The sequence below is a fragment of the Sus scrofa genome, chromosome 2, assembly GCF_000003025.6.
Source record: "Sus scrofa isolate TJ Tabasco breed Duroc chromosome 2, Sscrofa11.1, whole genome shotgun sequence".
NCBI classification, from domain to species: Eukaryota; Metazoa; Chordata; class Mammalia; order Artiodactyla; family Suidae; genus Sus; species Sus scrofa.
In genome coordinates, this window is record NC_010444.4 from 15,354,940 (window position 1) to 15,370,781 (window position 15,842).

Below are 15,842 nucleotides of genomic sequence, written 5' to 3' on the forward strand. Positions count from 1 at the left end.
GGAGCAGTGGTTGACGAATCCGACTAGGAACCATGAGGTTACGGGTTCGGTCCCTGCCCTTGCTCAGTGGGTTAACGATCCGGCGTTGCCGTGAGCTGTGGTGTAGGTTGCAGACGCGGCTCGGATCCCGCGTTGCTGTGGCTCTGGCGTAGGCCGGTGGCTCCAGCTCCGATTTGACCCCTAGCCTGGGAACCTCCATATGCCGCGGGAGCGGCCCAAGAAATAGCAACAACAACAAAAAAAAAAAAAAAAAAAAAAACTTGGTATCTAAAGTACTTCAAATTCATAGAAACAGAAAATAGAAGTGCGGCAGCACGGCTGCAAGAAGAAGTGGGAAACTGTTAGTGGGCATAGCTTCAGTTTTACAAGACGAAAAAGTTCTCTAACTCTTACACAACAGTGTGAACATAGTGTTAACTGTACACTTTAACATGGTCCAGATGATACATTTTATGTTCTGTGCTTTTAAAGGAAGTGGTATCACTTGCTAAAAATATAATTGTAAAAGCGAAAAAGAAAAAAAAGAGAACATTTAAAGGAAAAGACTGGCGGATCTGGTGTTGCTGTGGCTCTGGTGTATAGGCCGGCAGCAATAGCTCCGATTAGGAACCTCCATAAGCCTACTCTGGCTCAGAGGTAATGAACCCAACTAGTATCGATGAGGATGCGGGTTCGATCTCTGGCTTTGCTCAGTGGGTTAAGGATTCAGTGTTGCCCATGAGCTGCGGTGTACGTTGCAGATGCAGCTTGGATGCTGCATTGTTGTGGCTGTGGCAGAGGCCAGCAGCAGCTGCAGCTCCAATTCGACCCCTAGCCTGGGAACTTCCAGATGCCTCAGATGCGGCCCTAAAAAGAAAAAAAACCAAAATACATAAAGGACAAGATAGAATATAACTAATAAACCAACCAAACAAAAAAATTCAGTTTACCACATTAACAGAATGGAGGGGGAAATCATGTGCTGACTTCAAAAACAAAAAAATTTTGATAAAATTCAGTTATCATTCATAAGAGCTTCTGGCAAAATAGGAATAAAAAGGGGTCTTAATCTGATTAAAAGTATTTAAAAACAAGTTTTAAAAACAAAAAAGCTCCTAGGTATATACCAGAACTGACAACAGCTGTCCAAACAAAAATTAATACATGAACATTAATGGCAGCTGTAACATAATAGCAAAGGGTGGAAACAATTCAAATCTCCACGAACAGATGAACAGCTAAACAAAATACAATGGAGTATTACTCAACTACCAAAAGGAATTAAGTACTGATACCTGCTAAGACATGGATGACCCCTGAAAACAGTATGCTAAGTGAAAGAAGCCAGACCCCAAAGGACAAATACTCTATATGATTCCATTTATATGCAGCACCTAGAGTAGTCGAATTCAGAGACAGAAAGCAGATTAGTGTGGCTAGAGGGAGAGGTAACAGAGTCATTCTTAAATGGGTACAGAGTTTTATTCTGGGGTGGAAATTGTGGAGATGCATAGTGGTGATGGTTGTACAACAATGGAATCAGTGGTTAACGAATCCGACTAGGAACCATGAGGTTGCAGGTTCGGTCCCTGGCGTTGCTCAGTGGGTTAAGGATCTGGTGTTGCCGTGAGCCGTGGTGTAGGTTGCAGATGCGGCTCGGATCCCCCATTGCTGTGGCTCTGGCATAGGCTGGTGGCTACAGCTCTGATTAGACCCCTAGTCTGGGAACCTCCATATGCCGTGGGTGCGGCCCTAGAAAAGACCAAAAAAAAAAAAAAAAAAAAAAAAAAAAGAAATGTACTTAATGCCCCAGTTAAAATGATGTTATGTATCTCTTGCCACAATAAAAAGTAGCAAAATCTTAATAATAAAACATAAAAAGTCTGCTATCATGGAGAACAAGACGAGGATGTCTGTTACAGACAACATTCAACAAAGTACTAGAGGTTTTTGCCAATGGTATCAGGCAAAAAAAAAAAAAAAAAAAAAGTGTAAAAATGGGAAAGGCAGAAATCAAACCCACATGATTTATAGATGGCAAGATCATGTAGGAAAAAAATTTAAACCCTCAGAGAAATTACTAAAATTAGTAAGTATGAATTTCTACTTCCAATTATGATGGAGAATCAGAAACTAGATATATCCTCCTGCTTTATACAACTAATAAAATGGAAAAATACATGCAATAAGTTTTCAGGCACTGGGCAATAAGCAGCACAAGACAAAAGGGAAAGCAGCAAGGCGGCCTGCACCGCCCAGCTGACTGCCCTGAGAGTGCAGGCTGCAGCCCTGAGAGGAGGACCCACCGCCCAGCAGCATCACTGGGCTGAGACAGCTTGGGAAAGCCAACAGGGCCACCCACAGCGCAAGATGCTGGGGACGAAGACACGCAAGAAAGAGCATTCTGGAGATTTTTCAGAGGGGTCCCCTCAGATTTTTGAGTAAGCCTTTTTTTTTTTTTTTTTTTTTTTTTGGTCTCTTTAGGGCTGCACCTGCAGCATAGGGAAGGTCCCAGGGTAGGTGTCGAATTGGAGCTGTAGCGCCAAATCACACCATAGCAACACCAGATCTGAGCTGTGTCTACAACCTATACCACGGCACACAGCAATGCCAGATCCTTAACCCACTGAGTGAGGTCAGGGATTGAACCCCCATCCTCAAGGATACTAGTCGGGTTGGTTACCACTGAGCAACGACCAGGGAACTCCTTGGTAAGTCTTATATGAATGTGTATAAGGAAACTACACACGCCTACCCACCAGAAATGAATATAAGGAGAAATCCGCAGAACAATCTATACTTTCACCATCCACAATGAAAAGAGACTTAATATTACAGAACATTGAATAGATTCCTCAGGACTCAGAGTGAGGCCAGGTCACATCTAGACTATAGACTGCCTTAGATCCATGCTAACTGGAGTAGACTGAATAATGGGCCCCCAAGATGTCCATGCGCCAATCCCTGGAACATGTGAATATTACAAATATGACAAAGGGACCTTTTTTTTTTTTTTTTTTTTTTTTGTCTTTTTAGGGCTGCACCTGCAGCATATAGAGGTTCCCACGCTAGGGGGCGAATTGAGCTACAGCTGCTGGCCTACACCACAGCCAAGCAAATCAGATCCAAGCTGTGTCTATGACCTACACCACAGCTTATGGCAACAGTGAATCCTTAACCCACTGAGCAGGACCAGGAATCGAACCTGTGTCCTCATGGATTCTAGCAAAGGGACCATTTCCCCCCGCCCCCAAAAGGGACCATTTTTAAAGCAGAAGAAGAAAAAAGAAAAATCACATTGAGAAGAACATAAGAATGAAAGCAGACTTTGCATCAGAAATCATCTTTAAAGTACTAAAAGAAGGTGGCTCAGCAGGCTAAGGATCCAGCATTGTAACTGCTGTGGCATGGGCTCAATCCCTGTCCCAGGAACTTCTGCATGCCGTGGGCACAGTCAAAACAAACAAAGAACCAATATGCTGAAATACTAAAAGGAGGAAAAAATTCTGCAAACCTAGAACTTTATACCTAACAAAAGTACCTTCCAAAAAACAAACAAAAAAAGCCAAAACAAACTTTTTCTCAGAAAAATGAAAGAAAAATACATCACCAAGCAACCTGTAGTATGGGAAATGTGAAAAGGAATCTCTTCAGGCAAAAAGAAAATGTTACCAAAAGGAAGTCTGGATCATACAAAGGGATGAAAAGCACTAGAAATGGCAAATATGTGGATAAATATTAAAGTTTTTAAATTAAATATTTAAAAAAAAAAAACCTTTAAAAGATACCTATCCTACAACCTAGCTATTACACAACCAGGTATTTACTCAAGAAAAATAAAAACACAGAGTTCCCGTCATGGTTCAACAGAAACGAATCCAACTAGGAACCATGAGGTTGCGGGTTCCATCCCTGGCCTCGCTCAGTGGGTTAAGGAGTCGGCAATGCTGTGAGCTGTGGTGTAGCTCAGATCTAGCATTGGACCCCTAGCCTGGGAACCTCCATATACTGCAGGTGTGGCTCTAAAAAGACAAAAAAGAAAAAAAGAAAAATGAAAACATAAATCCACACAAAGACTTGTACATAAATGTCCATAGAAGCTTTATTTGTAACGGTCAAAAACTGGAAAAAATCCACAAATGCCCTTCAATAGGTAAATGGATAAATAAACTACGGTATACTGATATAATGGAACACTACTCAGAAAGAAAAAAAACCCCGCTGATATGTGCAGAAATGCACATGAATCACAAATATTTATACTTCATGAAAAAAGCCAGAAAAAAAAGGTATATATTATATGAGGTCATTTATATAAAAATCTAGAAAATGCAAACTTATCAAGAGACAGAAAGGAGATCAATGGTTTTCAGGGGACAGGACAAAATGCAAACTTATCAAGAGACAGAAAGGAGATCAATGGTTTTCAGGGGACAGGACAGAGGGCAGAAAGGGATGGGTTATCAAGGGGTATGAGGAAACTTCAGGGGTGATGGGTATGTTCATTATTTTAGTTGTGGTGATGGTTTCATGGTTTGTATACATATATATATTGAAACGCATCAAATTATAAACTTTAAACATGTGCAGTTTGGAGCTCCTGTTGTGGGGCAATGGGATCGGTGGAGTCTTGGGAGCACTGGGAAGCAGGTTCAATCTCTGGCCTGGCACAGTGGGCTAGGGATCTGGTGTGGCCGCAGCTCCCACTTGGATCTGATTCCTGGCCTGGGAGCTCCATATGCTGCGGGTTGGCCAAAAATGAAAAAAACAGGAGTTCCTGTCGTGGCTCAGTGGTTAACGAATCCGACTAGGAAACATGAGGTTGCGGGTTTGATCCCCGGCCTCACTCAGTGGGTTAAGGATCTGGCGTTGCTGTGAGATGTGGTGTAGGTTGCAGACAGGGCCTGGATCCAGCGTTGCTGTGGCTGTGGCACAGGCCAGCAGCTGTAGCTTTGATTTGACCCCTAGCCTGGGAATCTCCATATGCCAAGGGAGCTGCCCTAGAAAAGGCTAAAAGACCAAAAGAATAAAAAATAAAAATGAAAAGTAGAAGTAAAATGTAGGACAATGAGAGAAGGGATAAAATGGAAGTAAATATATAGTTGTAAGAGTCTTACCATACATGTGAGGTGGTTTATTACGAAGATTCACTCTTACAATAAACATATACACTATAAATCCAGGAGCAACTACTAAAAGATAGAAGGGAAAGGAAGAGAAGTGTAAATAATAATTCAATGGTGGAGTTAAAAATGGAATCATAGAAAGTACTCAAGCAGGAGTTCTCCTGTGGCTCAGTGGATTAAGTATCCAGCATGGTCATTGCTGTGGCTCTAGTTATAGCAGTGGCATAGGTTTGATCTCTGATCCAGGAATGTCCATATACTGTAGATACAGCCCCCCCAAAAAGGGTACTCATTCAAAGAGACAAGAAAAAAGAAAAATGGAGCATGGAGATGAGACAAATAGAAATGGAAAATAACAGACTTAAACCCAATCATATTTATAATCATAGTAAATGCACATGGTCAAATGCTCCAATTAAAAGGCAGAGACTGGAATTCCCTTTGTGGTGCAATGGGATTGGCAGTGTCTCTAGAGCAGTGGGATGCAGTTCAACCCCTGGCCTGGCGCAGTGGGTTAAGGGTCCAGTGCTGCCACAGCTGTGGCACAGGTGGTAACTGCAGCTTGGCTCTGATCCCTGGTCCAGAAACTCCATATGCCATGGGTGGCCAAAAAATAAAAATAAAAAAGAGCAGAGGTTGTCAGATTGGATTTTTTTTTTTTTTAACACTACCCATAGGAAATTCATTTTACATGTTAAAAATAAAAGGATGAAAAAAAAGATATACAATGCAAATGCTAATCATAAAAAGCTACATTGGCTATTTAACATCAAAGACTATTTCAGAACAAGAAATATTACAGGGATAAAGAGAGACATCTCACAATGACAAAGATGTCAGTTCATCAAAAGGACATAATTCTAAATGCATAAGCACCTAATAACTGAGGTTCCAAATGCCTGAAGCAAAAACTAAAGGAAAATAGAAAGAACCACAATTTTATAGTTGGCGATTCCAATATTCTTCTCTCAATAGGAATCAATAAGGATACAGAACATTTGAACATCATTAACCAACTTAAGCCAACTGACATTTAGAGAATAATGCACCTCAAGACAGCAGGATACACATTCTTTTCAAACGCATGTGGAACATTCACTAAGACAGTCCATATGTTGAGCCATAATACAAATAAAAATTGTAAATGAACTGGAATTATATAAAATGTCTTTTGTTCATAACAATTGAACTAGAAAATAACAGAGACTATCTGAACAATCCCCAAATATTTGGAAATTAAATAACATACTTCATTCCTAATAACCTATAAGTCAAAGAATTCATAAAGAATTTGGAAAATAATTTGAACTGAACGAAAACAAAACATAACCGTGAGATGCAGTTAAAGACATACTTAAAAGGGAAATGTATAGCATTAAATGTTATATTAGAAAAGAAAGGTCTCAAATAAACAACCTAAGTTTCTATCCTAAGAAACCAGAAAAAGAAAAGGAAATTATATTCAAGGTAAACACAGGAAAGAAAATAATAGGGAAAAATCCACAAAAAGAAAACAGAAAAATAACAGACAAAAATCAATGAAACTAAAAGCTGATTCTTTGAAAATATCAAAAAAATTGATAATTCTCTAGCAAGATGGATCAGGAAAAAAAAAGAGAAGCTGCAAATAACCAATATCAGAATATGAGGGAGGGAGTTCCCTGGTGACCTAGTAGTTACGGATCCGGTGTTATCACTGCTGTGGCGTTCAGTCCCTGGCTTGGGAACTTCCACATACTGTGGGCACGGCCAAAAAAAGAAAAGAAAAGAAAATATAAGGAAGGGCATCACTACAGAGCCTATATATATATTTTTTTAATTTTTTTGCCTTTTCTAGGGCTGCTTCCCGCGGCACATGGAGGTTCCCAGGCTAGGGGTCCAATCGGAGTTGTAGCAGCTGGCCTATGCCACAGCCGTAGCAACACAGGATCTGAGCTGTGTCTGCGACCTACACCACAGCTCATGGCAATGCCGAATCCTTAACCCACTGAGCAAGGCCAGGTATCAACCCACAACGTCATGGTTCCTAGTCAGATTCATTAACTACTGCGCCACAACAGGAACTCCCAGATCCTACGATATTAAAAGGATAATAAAGGAACACTATGAAAAACAACTTTACACCACCAAATTCAACAACTCAGATAAAATGGACAAATTACTTGAAAGACAAACTACCAAATTCCTTCAAGAAGAAATAACCTAGGAGTTCCCAGAATGGCTCAGTGGAAATGAATTGGACTAGTATCCATGAGGTGGCAGGTTCGATCCCCGGCCTTGCTCAGTGGGTTAAGGATCCAGCATTGCCATGAGCTGTGGTGTAGGTCACAGAAGAGGCTCAGATCTGGTGTTGCTGTGGCATAGGCCAGCAGCTGCAGTTCCAACTGGCCCCCTAGCATGGGAACCTCCATATGCTGCAGGTGTAGCTCTAAGAAAGACAAAAAAAAAAAAAAAAAAAAAAAAAAGACTGAAAAAATAAGTAAAAGAAAAGTCAAGTAGTCAAGTGGAGGGAATACTCTCCAATTCTTTATATGAAGTCTGCATTACCCTGATACCAAAACCAAAGGCATTACAAAAAAAAGGAAATAAATATTTTTGAGAGGTCATCATCTAGTACAAGAAGATTAAACTAGAATATGATCTAATAAGTAAAATACAACAAATTCTAGGAAAGAATATTTGCATAAAAATCTAAGTAGAAAAATGGGTGTGTATAATAGTATATACATGCATATAAAGATGCCCCAAGTGGGGATTTCAGGTAATAGTTAATTTATTCTTTATACTTTTTTTTGCATTGCTTGAATTTCTTATAATGAGCATAGATCATTTTTACAATGAGAAAAAAATAATCTTCACTTTGTAATACATATCCCTTTGCCAAGGGCCTGAAAGCTGTAAAGATCAGATCCAAGGTCAGGTGAAAAAAGAAATGATGAAAAGAGGCACCACTGCTCCCTCAATCACTGGTCTTAAATCAACACTCTGCCATCAGTTTTCGGGAGTAAAAACAGACAATTGTCCAGACTACCATACCCTTCTGTGCCAACCTAGCTCCCTGCTAGTCACTCAGTCAAATGCCCAGACCAATCTCCACAATAATGTGAGGAAACTTACATGCATTATAATAAAGGCTGATGTTAACCAAAAGCAGCTTCAGCTTGACACAAGTTCAAAAGCAGTTATCACTTCCTTTTTGGTCAGGAGGCTCTTCCCTTAGGACACTCGAGCTATTTCCTTTTTTTTTTTGTCTTTTTGCCTTTTCTTGAGCCACTCCCGCGGCACATGGAGGTTCCCAGGCTAGGGGTCCAATTGGAGCTGTAGCCGCTGGCCTACGCCAGAGCCACAACAACGCAGGCCCGAGCCGAGTCCGAGACCTACACCACAGCTCACAGCAACACCAGATCCTTAACCCACTGAGCAAGGCCAGGGATCAAACCTGCAACCTCATGGTTCCTAGACGGATTCGCTAACCACTGCGCCACGACGGGAACTCCTCGGGCTATTTCTTTAATTTCTCTATTCCCAAGTTCTGGATGCCTATGGGAAAAAAAATCTCGTCCTGCCTGACTCCAGGTTCTGACTTCAACTTAAAGCTGCCCATTCTGGTGGTGACTTGTCTCACGAGCTGGGTGGAAAACCCACCAGGTTCTGTCCACAGCACCCCTCTGGCTGCCTTTCTTCTGGCTTTAGGCACTTATTTTCTTGAATACCCATCTCACACTTGGAATCCTCTCCTTCAAGCCTACCTAACCTGGCCTTTTCTGATGAGCTGCTCTCCAAATGCTCTGCTTAAAAGAACTCACCCTGGGAGCTCTCTTGTGGTGCAGTGGCTTAAGGATCCAGCATCGTCACTGCAGCAGCTTGGGCTGCTGCTGTGTTGTGGTTCAATCCCTGGCCAGGGAACTTCTATACGCCAGACATGTGGCAAAAAACAGACAAATAAGCAAAACCCATCCTGGGTTTACCCTTGACCTCTTTTATTTATTTGCTTTTTAGGGGTGCACCCACGGCATATGGAGGTTCCCAGACTAGGGGTCCAATTGGAGCTGTAGCTTCCAGCCTACACCACAGCCACATGGGATCCAAGCTGCAGCTACGACCTATACCACAGCTCACAGCAACGCTGGATCCTTAACCCACTGAGTGAAGCAAGGGATCAAACCCGCAACCTCATGGTTCCTAGTCAGATTTGTTTCCACTGCGCCACAGCGGGAACTCCTACCCTTGACCTCTTTTACCTCTAAAGCAGAGGTAGAAAAACAGTGAGCCAATGCAGAATCCAGTTCACAAATGTGTTTTGTTTAGCTACAAAGCATGCTGAATTTCATTTAGCTCCCAACATTAAAACTCAGTATATTTTAGGTTTTTGTTTTTTGTTTTTTTTCTTTAAGGGCTGCACTCATGGCATATACAAGTCCCCAGGGTGGAATTGGAGCTGCAGCTGCCAGCCCATACAGCCACAGCAACTTGGGATCCGAGCCTGTCTGCACCCTACACCACAGCTCACAGCAGTGCTGAATCTTAGCCCACTGAGCAAGGCCAGAGATGGAACCCACATCCTCTCATATACTTCTCCGGTTCGTTACCACTGAGCCAAAATGGGAACTCTGAAACTCAGTATATTTTAAATTGAAAGGCTTGTGCACTGTTGGTAGGAATGTAAAATAGTGCAGCCTCTACAGAAAACAGTATAATAGTTCCTCAAAAATTAAAAATAAGAATTACTATAGGATCCAGTGATTTCACTCTGGGTACGTAACCAAAAGAACTGAAAGCAGGGAGTCTAAGAGCTATCTGTACAACCGTGTTATAGCAGCATGATTCACAAAAGCCAAAAGGTGGAAGCAACCCAAATGTTCATCAAGAGATGAACAGATAAACAAAATGTGGTATATGCATTCAGTGGAATATTAATCAGCCTTAATAAGGAAGAAAATTCTGACACATGCTATAACATGGATAAACATTATGAGGACATTATGAGGACATTATGCTAGGTGAAATAAGCCTATCACAAAAAGATATATACTGTATGATTTCACTTTTATGAAATACTCAGTCAAAATCATAGAGACAGAAAGCAGAATGTTTTGCCAGGGGCTGGAGTTAGTGTTTAATGGGGAGTTAGTGTTTAATGACTACAGAATTTGTTTTGTAAGATAAAAAAGTTCTGGAGACTGGTTACACAAGAATGTAAATGTACTTAAAAATGCCTTAGATGGTAAATTTTGTTATGTGTGTTTCATCCCAATTTTTTAAAAAAATCAGAATATCTCAGGCTTCACTTGAAAAAAATCAGATGATGCCAGAGGACCTAGATTCTCACCTGTCAATCATCTTCAGTTGACCGCTAAGCACCATCCTACATCATTCTTTTATCTGTCTGGCTTCTCTAGGCATGTGAATTGGTGACTCCAGCTCTAAACTTCACAGGACAGCCCTCCAATGTTAGTCCTCAGCTGGACAAGTGAAGGGTCTTCTCTTCCATGGAGGGGCCAATACCCCTCACCCCTAAGCAATTGATAACAAACACTAGCACAATTAGGACCATCCCTAGAGTTCCCGTTGTGGCTCAGTGGTGAACAAATCTGACTAGGAACCATGAGGTTGTGGGTTCGATCCCTGGCCTTGCTCAGTGGGTTAAGGATCTGGTATTGCCATGAGCTGTGGTGTAGGTCACAAACGGGGCTCGGATCCCACGTTGCTGTGGCTCTGGCGTAGGCTGGCGGCTACAGCTCTGATTCTAATCTAGGGTCTACCCCTAGCCTGGGAACCTCCATATGCCGTGGGAGCGGTCCTAGAAAAGGCAAAAAGACACACACACACACACACAAAGAACATCCCTTAAAAGCTCTAGGCCAAACTTTGCCCCAACACACTCTGCTTTTAATCCTTTTCTGGTTATCTAAATATTGTTCTTTCTCACTCCTCACTCATCTATGAAACCTTCTCTATCGACTCTAATTCACAAAAAGTTCTCTCAGGTTCTGTAGTATTTACCATCTGTGATGCTACATTGTTAGTTATCTTGTATGTATACACCCACCCATCCAATTACACTACTCCCAGCCCCGCATTCATTCAACAAACACAAAGCATCTACTCTAGGCCAACCATTGTTCCAGGCACTGGGGATACAGTGGTCAACCAGAAAGATAAGGTCCCTGCCATCATGGTGCTTACTTTCCAGTGCGTAAAAACATACAAATGAGTAAAACATTTCAGGTAGCAATAAACACTGGGGGGGGGGCACAGGAAGAGAAGCAGGGTAATGAATAGGGAGTGATTAGGTGGGGCGACTTTAGGCAGAGCAGTCAGTGAAAGTCTTTCTGAAGTACATTGAGCTGAGACCTGAATAAGAGAGAGCCAGCCATGAGAAACCCATGGGAAAGGGCACTCCAGTCAAAGGAACACCAAGTGCAAGGATCCATCTCCAGGACTAGAAGTGGCTAGTATGGCTAAAGCATAGGAAATGAGGGAAGACAGTAGCACAGAGGAGGCCAAGGAGACAAGAAGGGGCTTAATATGTGGTGACTTACTGATCAATATTCCAAACTTTCTCCTATTTTAAGGGCAGGCATTCAATAGAGTATCATCACCATTCACTTGTTTGAAAATATCCACAATTAATTTCCCTCCCAATCATCTCATCACTAGATGACATTTCATCCTTTCAACAAACATTTTTTTCGGCACTATCATCTGGCACAGAGAACTGCTCACCCCTTTAATGAAGGTGGGTTTGTCCTTTATGCCAAAGTTCCAGAGCAAGATATCTCCCCCTTTGGAGCCCACAGCCAGGATCCTGGGGTGAGTTGGGTGCCATGCCAGGGATGTGGCCCTCCTGTCAAAAGGGGCAGCCTTTTGGAATATCCGGTAAGAAGCCAGAGTGTGCAAAAAGGACTGCTGGAGACCCTGACACAGAGAGAAAAGAATTAAGTTGAATTAAAACACAAGGGTAAATTGCCAATCTCTGACTCCTTCACAGATGAGGCCTGGGGCCAAGGCCTCCTACTAAAGGAAAACTAACTGCCTGGCTCTGTGCATACATATATTTGCAATATACATGATTTAACCATGGAAAGCAAGGGGGCAGGGTGCTGGGACCCCTACAGCATAGGACTTCTACCTGGCTGAGTGCCCAGTGAGCCAGTCATCAAGAAGTGGGTGTCTGACCACTCTGACAATCTGCTAACCCAACCCAGCATCTAATTTTGGACCATCCTGTAGTAAAAAGGCACCATGCAAATCCTTGAGCACTTTAGCCAGGAAACACCTCACCTGCTGTAGTGATGGCCAGGAGGTTCTGCCCAGCTTATAATGATGGAGAGCCCTGATGATGCTGCTGCATGGTGCCGGGACCCGCAGGCTAGCCAACCCCGCCCAAAGGCAGCCTGAGTCAGATCTTCTGCTGGAACCTGCCAAGCAGAACAGACACATATTTTCCGCTTCATTCTCACTCAAGAGTGATTTTTCTGCTGAAACATCCCAGAAAGAAAGACTTTTTGCTTCATTAGGCATAGATAATCTCTCTTATCACCTCCTAAGGCCTTCCCACCTTCTGCTCAGTCTCACCCAGCACAAAAAATAGTGAGTAGGGATTCAACCCCTTCCAAAAAACATTCCCCAAAATAGTAATTCTTAAGAGAAATTAACTATGATCTTGCAGGGTTCCTGAGAATTGCGCCAAAGAAACACACAAGAACTGCAGAACTCTTCCCATTTGGGGCCGGAAAACTCTTGATGGGGTTGGGTGACAATTTTAAAATCACATATAATGCACAATAAAAAGATTTTAGGATTTTAAGAAAAAGCAGTTTCTTTAAATTCTATTTTAAAGTAATGTAAGTGGTGACCAATTGTTGGTCCCATGTCCAATCTGTTCTCCTGAAAACCAGCAGGATCCAGAGGGTCTGCGTGGCGCTAAATTCACTAGGCTACTTTTGGGGAGGTAGCTCCACCTAGAACAGGAATAAAGCGACTCTGGATTATCAACATGTATTTGAGGACCAAATCCCACCTCTATGAATCCCACCTCTCAACAACCAATTCTTTCTTCTCTTGAACAAAAAACCCTTCAACGACCTCCTGCTTCAGTCTTTTCAATTCCCTGCATTCCTTACAGCCCCAGGTCCAAGCCGCAGTAAACCCCAGAAAATGCGTCATCCGAAGAGAGGAAGGAAATGAAGGGTTCTCGCAGCTAAACCAAGGATATACAGCTACACCTCCAGGCAAAGTAGGATTATTTTAAGCAGTCCCCAGTGTGTAAAAATCCTGGTACAAACAAGGATTTTGGAGTCTGTTGTGTCCTTTGTAATGTAACTCATCTGCCTCTTCCCATCACCTGAGGGAGGTTAAGCCAAGCTCCAAGGCGTCAAAGACCTGCAGATAAAATTCCTAGCCTGAGGCGTCCAAAATTTGGGACAGCCTCGAACCTAGGAACACCCATCCCCCCACTCCAGCCTCTTGCGTGAGAACCCCAAACGGCGGAATTATTAAAGCAGCAGGCGCAGGCAGTACCGGGGCCCTTCAAACAGAGCTTCTTGGCCTCGGGCTCCAGCTCACGGGGGCTTCTGTTCCTCTTGCTCTTGGGGCGTAAAACCACCTCAGGGGTCTTCTGGGTTTCTGGGCGTTTCCTGGGAGCCATCGCGTCCTCCGTGCGAAGGGGTACTATGCCCTATGCCGAGATCACCAGGGGAAGATTGAGAAGCTTCTGGGGAGAAATAAGGGAGGGACCAGGGAGCCCGCTGAGCCACAGGTAAGCCAACTAAGCCAACTTCCCGCCAAACAGGCTCACCGGGAAGGCGGGGGCGCGCGCGGAGAGATGGGAAGTGTGTAAGGGGAGGGCCTCAGCCGCTCCCCAGAGAAAAGGGATGCCGCCTGCCTACGTGTTGGCCCTGAGCTAGTCCAAGTCAGCTGACCTGCCAGAAATAAAAATGGCCGCCAGAGCAAGGCCTCCCGAATTGAAGCCTCTTCAGGGGGGTCTATGCCAGGCCTATGGGCCCCCTCACCCAAGACCGATGCCAATCAAGCCTTCGGCTCCGCCTTCTCTACTTTCTAATTGGTGACCACACCCTCTCGGGCTTTGTGATTGGCTGATCCGTACAGTTGGTGTGGGGCGGCTTTATACAATGCTGTCCGCTTCCCCGCTGTGAAAACCGAGCCGATTCCTTCCGCCGGCCTTGCGGTCTGTGGCAATTACTTAAATGTCTCCAGCTCCGTCGAATCTCAGCTTCTCTGTAGAAAGTGGTTAAAACTCAAAGCTTTTAATTAAAGTTTCTCCAAACCTGTTGAGTGTCTGCCCAAAGAGCAGCGTGGGACAGCGACGATGGGCCTATACAGCGTGCAGCTAACTGGGCTGAGGCCTTGTGCACACGATTTCAGCCAAAGGCCAAGGCAGGGAGTCTCATAGGTGTCCCGCCCGGCCCGACAGGGAGATAGTTTGGATGCACCCCACTTTCCGCGACGAGCCAGGCAGAAGCTGGGGTTAGTCGGACTGCTGGTCCTTTCCTTCCACCCGCCAAGTCTGGTGCCAGATGCTTTGGGAGGGTGAGAGGAGGCAAACATGCATTAGTGGTAGATCCTACACTCCAGGAGCTTTCAGACAGGTAGGGACAGAATAGAGTTGCAAAAATATCTCTTGAAAGGAATGAATACTCCAAAAGAAAAGCTGGAAAAAGCTTTCTTCCAATCAGCACAAGGTGTTAGAAATGGCAACCACCAGGGGAAAGGGCACGCTGGTGGCTTCTCCTCTGCAGACCTGTAGCTCCGTTACAGAAGCAAGTTGTCCCCAGCCCACTTACTAAGACCAGCCATTAGTTTCACCTCTGCAGGGTGCTCATTTCTGGGGGATCCTTAATGACCCTTCCGCTAAAACGTTTACAATCTACTAAGAGGAAAAATACATGTGAAACAAGTCAAACAATTCAAGATAGAACACAACTGAGTACTATATTGTAAGCCAACAAACACTTTTAGATGCATTCAGAAAATATAATCTAATGGAGAAAGAATATTTAGGAAAAGCTCATAAGGAAAATGGGATTTTGTGGAGTTTGGGGATGGGAGGGGGGCAGAGAAGAGCATCCTAGGAGAAGAAACAGACTGGTAAAAGTTAGGAATGAGTGTGAGAACCATGAGAAAAAGAAAAATCAGCTCCTGGCATCTGGGAGCTGGCCTGGTACTATTAGCTAAGCCTTAACGTTCTGTCCAAATAAACAATTTCACAAAACATCAGCACAGACAAGGCCATTCTGTGACCATGATAGATCAACACAAAAACAAGATCACTGCACACAGAAAAAAGTATGAACATTGTCCAAACCACAAAAAAAATGACCAAACAGACCCTTATTATTTAGCTAAAATGAGTGACTGCAGGTTCTTTGCTAATCACAGCTTTGGCTTTGCTTCATTCCCCCCACCTTATAGATAAGGTTTATTGATGCCCAATCATAGGATCACCCCTGTTTCCTTTCGGCCTCCAATCCAGAGCAAAACTTCACTTCTTTGAACTATTATCCAAGCCATCCAACACAAACCAATCCTGTAAGTTCTTTCTAATACCTTCACTCTTTTTTTTTTTTTTTTTTGTCTTTTAAAGGCTGCACCCACAGCATATGGAAGTTCCCAGGCTAGAGGTCTGATCGGAGCTGTAGCTGCTGGCCTACACCACAGCCACAGCAACACCAGAACTGAGCCGTGTCTGAGCACTACACAACAGCTCATGGCAAT

At 43.3% G+C, this 15,842-nt stretch overlaps 1 protein-coding gene across 4 annotated transcripts in view; it reads right to left on the minus strand.

The window, feature by feature from the left end:
- DDB2 (damage specific DNA binding protein 2) overlaps window positions 1-15,684 on the minus strand; it is a 28,010-nt gene extending 12,326 nt beyond the window's left edge. The window contains exons 1-3 of one of the 4 annotated variants that reach the window (XM_013994354.2): window positions 13,629-15,681; window positions 12,390-12,526; window positions 11,832-12,023 (exon numbers count right to left, since the gene is read on the minus strand). In XM_013994354.2, the coding sequence (XP_013849808.1) occupies window positions 11,832-12,023; window positions 12,390-12,526; window positions 13,629-13,755 (456 nt within the window). In that variant the 5' untranslated portion in view covers window positions 13,756-15,681. Of the gene's footprint in view, window positions 1-11,831; window positions 12,024-12,389; window positions 12,527-13,628 lie in introns of all 4 variants that reach the window. The other 3 variants (XM_003122813.5, XM_013994357.2, XM_005660928.3) reach the window with 3 other exon arrangements.